This window comes from Silene latifolia, chromosome 8 (assembly GCF_048544455.1).
Source record: "Silene latifolia isolate original U9 population chromosome 8, ASM4854445v1, whole genome shotgun sequence".
NCBI lineage: Eukaryota > Viridiplantae > Streptophyta > Magnoliopsida > Caryophyllales > Caryophyllaceae > Silene > Silene latifolia.
The window spans coordinates 101927520-101938544 of NC_133533.1; the positions used below are offsets into that span (position 1 = coordinate 101927520).

Consider the following 11025-nt stretch of genomic DNA (forward strand, 5'->3'; position numbering starts at 1 on the left):
TATTTTTTTTTTGTTTTGAAATTAAGTTTTTTTTTGACCTTTTAGTTAATGGGCTGGTCTCATAGTATGAGATCGCCTTATATAACAATTTGTGTAAATCCAAACTCGTATAAACTCGATCCACATAAATCCAACATAGACTCATCAACCTTATTTTACCCGATTCGGGAATGTATGAATCAGTAAACCGGCCGTTTGACCCGAGGTCAACTTGTATAACTCATTATGTACCACTAAGTAGACCTGACAAAGCTGACCCGACCCGATAAGGCTGACCCAGACCCGAAAGTGACCTGAACTTGCTTGACCCGAATATGACCCGACCCGTCCCAGACCCGATCCGACCCAGACCCGACCCTCGATTGACCCAATGTTGACCCGACCCGACCCGACCCGAAAAGACCCGACCCATAAGTGACCCGATTCAAAATGACTTAACGTGACCCAAAATGACCCGAAACGACAAATACCAAGTCATATTAATATTATATGCATCACAAATCACAATAGAGTTTTATTTATTACAACAATTCTTAATAAATAGTTAATTTGCAAAATAATATTTCTTAATCAATATAGTACTAACTAAAGCGTTTTAATCATTGACTCGAAAACGACCCGACCCAAAATGACCCATACCCGAAAGTGACCCGACCCGAAATGACCCGACAACAGGTCACCCGAAAGTGACCCGAAACCCGAAATGACCCGACCCGACCCAAACCGACCCGAAATGTATGACAGACCCGAAATGACCCGATCCAAACTGACCCATTTGCCACATAGATTCACAGAAGACCAAGTGAAATACAAAATTAACAACTATTCTATCCCTTGTACAGTTGTACAACAAGTTTAGCATATCACCACAACATTGCAAGAATTCAACATAAATCAAATCCTGATGACCCTAACCAAGCTCTTAGAATAGAAAAGGCAAAGGCAAAATGTTTGATTTAGAACTTGATTATTAACAAACAAGTGGAAGTTCTTTCCGATTGAAATTGATCACAAACAGCCAATGGCCACCATTAGTGAGCCAAATGCCTAAAATACATAGCACAGAATAACGAATAACGATTTGTAATAAAAAGTCGATGATAGTTAGTAATTTGTCGACCACTAGACCCAAATTAACTAACTTTCAACATCATTTTTAACCCATTGTCCACCATACTTGATCTTCATCTTCTCTTCCAACTCCTTAGCTTTACCCTCGTTAATTTTACCCACATTAATCATAGACTCCTCATGAATTTCCGCCATTTTTCGACTCCTTTTCTTAGCCATAGCCTCTCTTTCACCCTCCAAACTCTCATACTCCCTAACCCAACAACTATGCACAACACAAGTCATAACCAAAACCACAACCTGCAACAAAAACATAGCCATCAATATCCCACATTCCAACCTAACCAACAACTTAGCCTCCCTAGGGTCCCGTGTCGAAGCAAGCATTGACAAACTCGACTTCTCCTTCAGAAACAATGCTAACAGGCACAAAGCCTGGCTAGCGAGGGAGGCTAAGAGGAATGACATGTGGGTTACGAAACAGAAATGCGCAAGCCGGGCATAAAACCCGAGAAATGAAGTGAATAGGGAGATGGCGGACGAGATTAAGAGTGCCCATCCAAGGGATGTTGGGGGTGTTTTAATTAGGATTATTGGTGCGAACGAGGCCGAGGCAAGTATGAAGAGGGTGAAATTTAAGCATGATAGGAAGAGATTTGGGAAAGAGAATGAACTTCTTAGTTTGTTAGATGAAGTTGCCATTTTGATTGTTGATGATTGTTTTTTTGTTGAAGATTTGAGAAGTGTGTTTGATTAGAATTTAGAAGTGTTTCCTTTTATAGGAAGGTGAAATTGTAACGGTTATGTCGATAGGGAGACAATGTATGTGTATCATCATTTTAGCAACGGTTATTCCCTCTTCTTTTTTGTACTTTTGAATGGCTGGAGGCGCGGATGTAATTATGTGGCAAGTGTAATAACATTCGCACTTTCCAAAACTTAGACAAAAAACAGTAATAATAACGGTTATTCCCTCTTCTTTCTACTTTTTGAAAAAAAAAAAAAAAAAACTCTTCTCTTTACTTTTGATCATGTGTTATTAGTTGAGTTAATGTTGTTGTGTAAGACGGTTTCCCCTATTATATAGTTGTAAAATGGATTCAAATATAACCATGTTATGAAAAAAAAATGGTTATAAAAAGACTATGTTTTACGATAAATTTGTGTGAAACTGGCTTACTTATACAAATATTTGTGTTGTTAGTTACTTCAGTATAAAAGTCGAGAATTAACCGTAATTATGTGGTAACTTTTAATTTTTCTTAATTTAACATCGTCTACAGTGACTTTGTTATTATATTAGGTTAAAGGATTTTAAATACGACTAACCTTGTGTTGACTAAAACTTGCCAAATGTTATTTTACATGTAAACTGGTTTTAGGCGCACTATGTATTTTGTAAAGATTAAGTAGGATATTTGTAAAAATGAATAATAATTTTGAATTCAGAGTTCTTGTACTGTACTTGCCTTCCTTTTGCAAATAACAAAATTAATGACTACCCCAAATTTTCTGCTTTTGTTTTTCTTATTTTTATTTTTATTTTCAAATTTTCATTTACATCATTTAAGAAGGGAGAAGAAAAGAAAAATGAGCAATATTGAAATACATCAAGTCACTTCTACTCTCTAGTATTGACTTCATAACCTTAATTATTTAACATAATTGTCTCAGAAATAAGTATTTTGAATAACTTAACAAAATTTACCCAATATAATATGGGTTAAAAATCCACATTTTCTGCATCCTTACTCTCTTGAGAAATTACATGTTTTTCTGACTACGCTCATGAATCATGATGATCAATGATGTTGTCGGTATCGTTCACCTTAATCTTTTGAAAAAACCATGGCATCAAATGAATACGTGATCAAATTTTTAAAAGCCATGATACATTGAAGAAAGTAATTCAACTAAAACTTGTTAATAAACTTAAGGCACACAATCTTCAATGAATAATAGAGTTTGGTGAGGTCTGATTTAGAGTGGCCAGCAGATACACACAATCTGATTCCAATGGGCAACGGACACGTGTCAATTGGCGACCTCTTAGATACCGCCACATAAACTCCATGCTCTTTCAATACCTGCATTACATTATTTTAGTTATTAGTTTTATAATGCACCATTTAAATACAACACTAAACCAATACTAGTATTTGCAGGTTTTGAACTGCATGCTGGCCAAACTATGCCAGATAGGCTAATAACTTAAAATTGTATTGTGCAGCATAACCAATCTAGTTTAAAAAATTCAAGCAATTTCACAGCATTTTCAACAAACAGAAACCTCAAAACTGATAACACCTTTGTTTGGATGGGGTGTTTTATAAAAGAAGGGAGAAGCCTAGAAGAGAGAAAGGGGTGAGAACATAAAAGGTTCTCTCTATTTCCCTATAGCAAGCTAAATTTAAAATGTCTCCAATATAGGAAAAATATGGAAGAAAGAAAAGGCTTGCTTCTCCTCCCTCCTACTTTTGTAACCAAACAACGCCTACATGATATGGGTGCGACACATGACAGTACAGAGTTGCACACAACAATTTGCAGTTAAGAAATAGAGAGGGCACTCAGCATGTACCTGATCAGCAATATCTTGGAGCAACTGGAAGTCAGTCTCGGTAGCACCCCGTGGACTGAGTTAGCTTCAAGAAAACTATGGGTGAATCTGGACTGCTCACTAATTCAAGTCCTTCTATACTCGACAAACCTGATACAAGTAGCATTATTTTTAGGCCTTGGTATTCAAGATTGCATCAGAATACTCACAATATATTCTCAACAAATTAAAGGAGGCAAGAAGATTATGCACCAGCCCTTAAGAAGGTGATGTTCTCATTTAACTGTTGTATTAGATTAGGATGTTCTTCAAGCACTCTGAGAGCTGATGTTGCAACACTTGCTAAGTACGGTGGCAGAGAAGCAGAAAAGACATAACCTTTGCTATCTAGACGCTGCAAACCAACGCATAGGTTGTACTGAGTCTCATGCTAAATCGAGCCAATAACAAAGTTATAGAGAATCACAAAGAGGAGCGTCATAAATAATACAGTACTGATTTTACAATTATTTAACTTTGCTTAGCTTCCTTACATGGTCTTGGACAAATCCTGAATTATCGCAAAATGATCCTGTGCAAAACCCCCCTTCAGAAGCCATAGCATGTCCCATTGTAGCTGCAATCACATCAATCTTCCCAATCTGCGTATTTGACAATAACAAAAATGACATGAAAATCTTAGTTCTGCAGCTATTTGGAGTCTGCATATTTGACAGTGAACGGAAATATTAGGCCTCAATTTGTATCAATCACACACCGGTATTCCATAGTATTCAGGGAGACCTCTTCCTGAGTGACCGAAAACACCAAATGAATTGCTCTTATCCATCATCACCCTGCACCTATACTTATCCTTCAGTCTAATTATTTCATCCAGTGGAGCAATTTGACCTGAATTCTGCCAGGTTATATAAAAAATCTAGATAAAATATTTTCTGCTTCACTTGTGACATTTAATTATAACAAAATCAGCAAAAAAATGTATATTGAGGGCAAAAACGGGCGATACAAAATTTCAGCAAAACTTCACGCATAAAACAGTTGTTTAAAACATAAGAAAAATGACGAACACAAGTGATAAACATCGGTTAAATTCACTTTAGTCATTTAGTGTATTATATAACTCCAAAAAACAGCTGAATACAATCCTTGTTAACTTTGAGGATATAAGACAAATATATATGCAAGATACCCAATGAACTGAAAAGTACCTGATACACTGCCTCGATAACAATGAAACACTTCTTAGTTCGCTTACGTTTAAGTATATTGTCAATTAAAACATTTTCCAAGGATGTCATGTCATTGTGTTTGAAATACACGATAGTTTTTTTCCTTGTTAAGAGAAGTCCATTTTGAATGCCCCAGTGAACTCCTTCGTCCCTGGAAGGTACACAACAAACATCATATACTCGTATTATGTACAAAGACAACTTACCTTATATGAGACCGGGTTACATTTAAACGCAACTATTTTAAGATCCCAAAGGTAGTTACGGAGTGTTCAGGTTACAAAGCATACTTACACGACAATGATGTTGGTTTTGCTGCAGTGAAATGGAAGGATACTGAACATGGTAGAAAGTCCATGTGTATAAAGTATTGAATCTGAAGTTCCCATAAACCTAGCAATTCTAGCCTCACAATCTAGATGAACATCTGCAATAATAATACAACAATGAGAAACGATCAGTGTAACAATGACTCTTGAGCCGTATATATACCAATTTGATATTTCTTTTTGGTGTTAAGGGGCATAAAGATAATACTATCGCTGATGATCGCTGCCATTAGACCTGACAATTAAATCTCAGGTCGAAGCAGTTCATGTAGGTCATTTAGGATATATATGGACTTGGAGCTGGTGTATGACACGGGACCCCAACACCTCATTTTAGTCCAAAGAAGGAAAAAAATATAAACAACCATTGTGTCAGACGCTAAAAATCATTTCGTATTAGACACTTATAGCCAAGTATGAGGCATGGCCGCATGGGTCCTAGGTCGTATCATCTCAAAACCATGTCATGCTAGAGTCATGTAGCCAAGTATGAGGATCATGGCTCAGGACGTACCATCTCAAAAGTCAAAACCATGACGTGTTTGACACTTTGTATCCACGACTAAGGTATCCATTTCAGATCAAGTCAACATCGGGTCCAGCCAAGTTCAGGTGGCAGCATTGCCACTAATGCAAAAACCCTGGTTTTGACTACCTTCCGCAACAGGCCAACAACCTAACTTACGATCTAGTTAACACCCAACATCATTATTTCATCTTTGTACTAAATATCGCACTGCTAAATCTTACCCAAAGTCCCATAAAATCCACGAGGGCCACAAGACCCTGCACCATATTTCTCCACAGCCGATGTACACGAATCCTGCGATAAAAGAAAAGTTACTAAAACTGTTCTTAAGCTCAATTTGTTTAGACAGAAAAATTCCTAAGAATTTCCTGAATAGAACATGCAAGCAAGCATAACGTTTCTTACGACTAATTTTTCATGTCCAAGTAATCCTAAATAGTTTGCTGAAGCAAAATTCACTGCTGATTTTCCAATGATCACTGTGTGAGGCCCTGCAGCACTGCATTAAAGCATTTGATTAACGACATATTAATGAAAATGAAACTGATCCAACATTGGATCTATATTTGGAAATTTTGGTCACCACAAATCTGGGTCGAATTGAATCTAACAGAAGAATTAGGATATTATTACATTGCTTGACCTTAACCATCACCTTCGTTTAAGATGATCTTTTCACATGGTATTAGAGCTAGTGTGACCAAAATGTCACGGGTTCTAAGGGATCCTGTTAGGTGGTCACAATAGTTTTTTTTTCATTATAATCACAACATCAGAGGAGGCAATTGTCCAACCTTTCTAACACTTGAGGTGCGCGTTGCGTATACTCCATGAGAGCTGGAACAAGTGACTTAGGAGTCCATTCATCACACATTTGATCAGTTTCCTACCGCGTACCAAACAACCCTAAATCAGTTCAGTAAACGTCAAAGAAGTTAAGCAAAAATACAATATACAGTAGTAATCAAATCCTGGTTTAAACAGAGTTTAGCTTAAATAAAGGTCAACTGTCTTCATTAACGTTCAACTACGTACCATATAAAGAGTGGACTGAAGAGACCATAATAGTGAATTCGCGAGGCACACTTGTTCAGAACCATGGCATCCAAAATTCCAAACCAGGCACGCTTGAAAGAGTAATTCATAAAGACTGGAAACTACACTGAAATAAAATAATTGACAAAATATAGATTCTAACCTCCTTTATCAAAATTTCAACTATTTTCTTTGGCGGAGGCTCACGTTTTTTATCCGTATGAGATATGAGATAAACAAGAGCAACGAGAAGAAGATGGGCTGCTTCCTCATAACGTTGAGCTGTAGCCTTCACGAAAACTTGCGACACTGGATGAATGTACATAAAAAAAAGACCTGACAGAATGTCTTGAATCTGTTGTTTGGAAAGCGTAGCTAATCCCAGTTGTCTGGAAAGCGTCACAAATCCCAGTGACATCAAATAACATGTAAATTGCGACATATTTCCCGTACCTGCCTTTTGTCCCCTGGAATCTACTTGTAACAAAGGAGGTGGAGAAATAACACATATATGTGCCCAAAACGTAATAATTATAATCTGGATGTAATAATGAAGTAAATAAAAAACACGCTGTAAATTTCTAAAATAATTATTTCTCATTAGAAAAATTTATATTAGTCATACAACTAATATAAATCTTATCCTGGTTGGAAACCGAAAGTACTAGACTACTAGTTTCCTGCCACAATTAGTTTTATTAGAATGATAATAGGACTAATAGTTCCTAGCAAGTAAAGAAGCTAAAGAAGGCCCCTGGTTCGACCAGTGCTCGAAATCTAGGCAGAAAGAAAATGTGGCTTCAGTTACCAGGCTTATTAGAAAGAAATAGGAGAACCGAGCAAGCAAAGAAGCTAAAGAAGGCCCTTGGTTTTGCAAAAATCGACAAAGGCTCGAAATTTTAGCAGGAAGGAAATGCGGCTTCAGTTACCAGGAGATTCTGGCAGAAGCTCTTTTTGAAACCTGATTACTTGTGCTTGATATATTGGTAGCTTCTTCTAAAGACTTTCCAGAATCTGAACATTGTGGTTTTACTTCTGGAGATTATCAAGATTCAGGTTTTACTGTGTTCTTGTCTGGAGAATCTTTGGAAGTGGATGCTTTCGTGTCTTCTGCCAAATGGTTTTTGGGGGGTGATTTCACTGTGTCTTCGGCGATCAACTGATGATTCTTTTCCACCTTGAATGGTTCATGCTTTGAGTCGAGATCCTTGACTGCATCCATGAAAGACCTCACACTTTGTATTCCCAGAAGCCGATCAACAGATTCCTGCAAGAAATTAAAAGCCGATCAAATGATAAAATGACAGGCTCGTACCACATTAGAACAAGAATAAAGGAACTTATTCTTTACCTCATTTATTTACAAAAATAGAGGCAACTGACCTGTTCTATTCGTTCAGCTCGTGATCTCAAATTATCAGCCGACGCTCCCTTGTGAAGATATATCAGAGCTAATCTCAAGTGAGGCCGGACATCATCTGAAAAGTGCTTTTTGATATTGCACTTAGGAACAGTAGCTTTACACCCAATTGAGAAAAATGGGCAGTTTACAGGCTTCATAGGACATAGGGTAATACAATGCTTGTCCATTTCCTGTCTAATGAGGATCTCGGAGCATTTCTGCTCACAAGGAAGCATCTTGAAAGGGCAGATGGAATCATGCTTTTCAGCATTAGCTGCACTGTAGGTGGCAGTGCATCCCTCATTTTCACACAATAAAGTCCTAAAACCACACAGAAGGCGATGCTGTTCTAGTTCGGCCTCAGACTTGAATTTCATCTGACAGTGATACTCATTCTTACAATCTACAACCATTAGCAGATTACGTGCAATGTTTTCCCTACGGTCCAACAGCCAGAAACTATTGAGCTCCATTTCTTGCACGAAATCATCAATTCTATCCTCTCTCAACTCACTTAGCATCCATCCAGAAACCTTGGTGAGTAGATTCCTCTTATGACCTGTAAAATTCTCAATACAACAACATAATTACCCGAGGGCCTCAAATTCTCCTACAAATGGTCGTGCAAGGGTGGTCGGATGTACACAACCTTAACCCTGTGCTGTAAAAACAGCAGTTGCTTGCAGTTGACCCATAAAGTCATGATTTGCATCTAATGACGGGTACTTAACAATAAATAGAAACACAGTCAGTTACGGCCTAAGGGAGTTATTTTGCTTTATTTCATCATAATAGATAGCCATAGAGTCATGAGATTTTGGCTGTATAAGTAATTGGAAGTACCTGTGAAGTCTTCAATCATGTCAGAAATTATGTCAGAAGGCTGATCATCGAGTTCCTCCTCAGGACGGCCCCCTAAGATAAGAGTCTCTGCAATAAATGACTGACATCTCACTGTGAGAAACTCCAACATTTCTTTTCTCATATCAGAAGCCACTGTCCCAGGACTCCTGAAGATATCCCCAGTGGTGTTATCAACGCAAGCAGTCGATAAACCTTCAAGTAACACTAAAGCTATCTTGTGGACCATTTCCTTATCGCATAGCATACAGAAGTACTTCTCAACTTCCTCCCTTAATTCTTCAAATTTCTCGGGTTTAAGATCAACCTCTGTGAAAGATGTATCTGTTTCCATCATGGCTTGCAGAAATTAACGAGTGTTTTCTTTCAGGCCCGAAGCTGTATCCTTAGCAAACTTACACGCCCATCACCACTCTAGAACTTCAGAAAAAATCATGTTGAGAAATCCTATGTAAAGAAACAAGATAGTTGTCAGGGACAATAGGATTAAAATTCTCGATTCAAAGGATACAAAGCAGTAGTCTTGAAAACTACAGAAGTGTGCAGGCCTCATACAAGTTAGAAACACATAAGATTTAATTTTGACTATACCAATGAGTCTTAATAAGACGGTCTAACATGTGAGACCAACCGGCATCTTAATATTTTCGTCATACAAATATAGGTTTAGTAGGTTGGTCTCACGTGTGAGACTGTCTTATGATCGGGTGATCAGATTTACAGAAATCCAGAGGCCAGAGCTAAAATGTGGCGATGGGCAAATGCGAAAAATACAAATGCAATCATCCCTAGCTTATGATGGATCTTAGGTTCTTAACCCCAAATGCAATCAACACATACAATCCTACGATCCTATGATTATAATTAAAAAGAGACCATTTCGGTATTTCCCTGAATTTGTTTTAAGATGAGATGAACCAGAACCCACTCATTAGTTATTTCATAAGACCGTCTTACGAGCATTACTAGACTGTTGTACATTATTACACGATAATTTGTGCAACCCAGTTATCTAGATTGGAAAAACAACATAAATTGAGCTCAAACATATCGTATCGATCGTAAAATAATCAATAGAAAAAAAAAATTAGTATACTGCAATTATAAAATCTCTTACCTGGGGAAAATAATAAAATAAATTAAATTTGTTGCACATAAACAAACAGAAAGACAGATAAAAAAGGAGTTTAAAAAACGAAATTCTGATCATGTAAATAAGTGAAAGTAAGTGATGATTTGAAGTGATACCCAAGTGCCGAAATTTATGCCATGCCCGGTCAGCCATGTCTCCAAGATTGCAGGAATAGAAACCAAAAAAAAAAAAAGTGTTAAAATTTGAGAGGGGAAATCGAAAACCCGTTTTGGTTTAAATGGTTCGGAGTTTTGACTACGGGACTAAAGGTGCTAATCAAATTATATGGGTCGGTTTGAAATTTTTGTTTTTTTTTTTCAGATAAGTGCATTATATCGCGGTTAATCGAACTAACTCTTACCACTTAGATCGGTAAGAGAACACTTACAGCTTAAACTACCTCTTGTTCTTATGGGTCGGTTTAAAACATGCTAGGATTAGTTTAGTCGGTTTAATTATTGGGTCCAGGTTGTTCGAGTTAGGAGTTATCATTTGGTTGGTTTTAGACACGGTAAATAATAGGTCATTGATCGTTCATTTTAAGTCGGATTATTTTCGGGTTAACAGTTATCGAGTCATTTTGGATTGGGTCATTTTCTGTGATTTCGGGCTAGGCTTTCGCTTAAAAGAGTCATTTTGTGTCTATCAGACACTTAGAGTCGTCGCGTCACTTTGTTCATACTACTTTTCGAGTCATTTTGGGTCTCCAGGTCAAGCTTATCAAGTTGGGTCATATTGGTTTTGCAAGCTTTAGTTGGGTTACTAACTTACTATTAGATGAAACATTGTGACGAGTTTGGTCATGGTCACTTTGACTCATTATCTTAATGCTTTGTGTTTGGGCCGAAACTTTTATAAGTACGGATGCTTTTTT

The 11025-nt window shown here is 37.3% G+C and overlaps 2 protein-coding genes and 1 pseudogene across 3 annotated transcripts; all 3 read right to left on the reverse strand.

Moving 5' to 3' along the window:
* Nucleotides 1–930: 930 nt before the first annotated feature.
* Nucleotides 931–1832, reverse strand: LOC141597147 (uncharacterized). The gene has a single exon (XM_074417501.1). It carries the CDS (start codon nt 1771–1773, stop codon nt 1138–1140), a length of 636 nt encoding a protein of 211 aa, XP_074273602.1. The 5' UTR covers nt 1774–1832; the 3' UTR covers nt 931–1137.
* An 897-nt stretch (nt 1833–2729) lies between these two features.
* On the reverse strand, nt 2730–7357 carry LOC141597148 (long chain base biosynthesis protein 1-like; annotated as a pseudogene).
* Nucleotides 7323–10378, reverse strand: LOC141597149 (uncharacterized). 2 transcript variants are annotated; one of them, XM_074417502.1, is made up of 4 exons: nt 10268–10378; nt 9002–9466; nt 8140–8717; nt 7323–8023 (listed from the first exon to the last, which is right to left on the reverse strand). In XM_074417502.1, the coding sequence occupies exons 2-4, from the start codon at nt 9354–9356 to the stop codon at nt 7802–7804; spliced, it is 1155 nt and encodes a 384-aa protein (XP_074273603.1). In that variant the 5' UTR covers nt 9357–9466; nt 10268–10378; the 3' UTR covers nt 7323–7801. The 2 variants fall into 2 exon arrangements, with proteins under 2 accessions (XP_074273603.1, XP_074273604.1); XM_074417503.1 differs by lacking the exon at nt 10268–10378 and adding an exon at nt 10137–10243.
* Between the last annotated feature and the right edge of the window lie 647 nt (nt 10379–11025).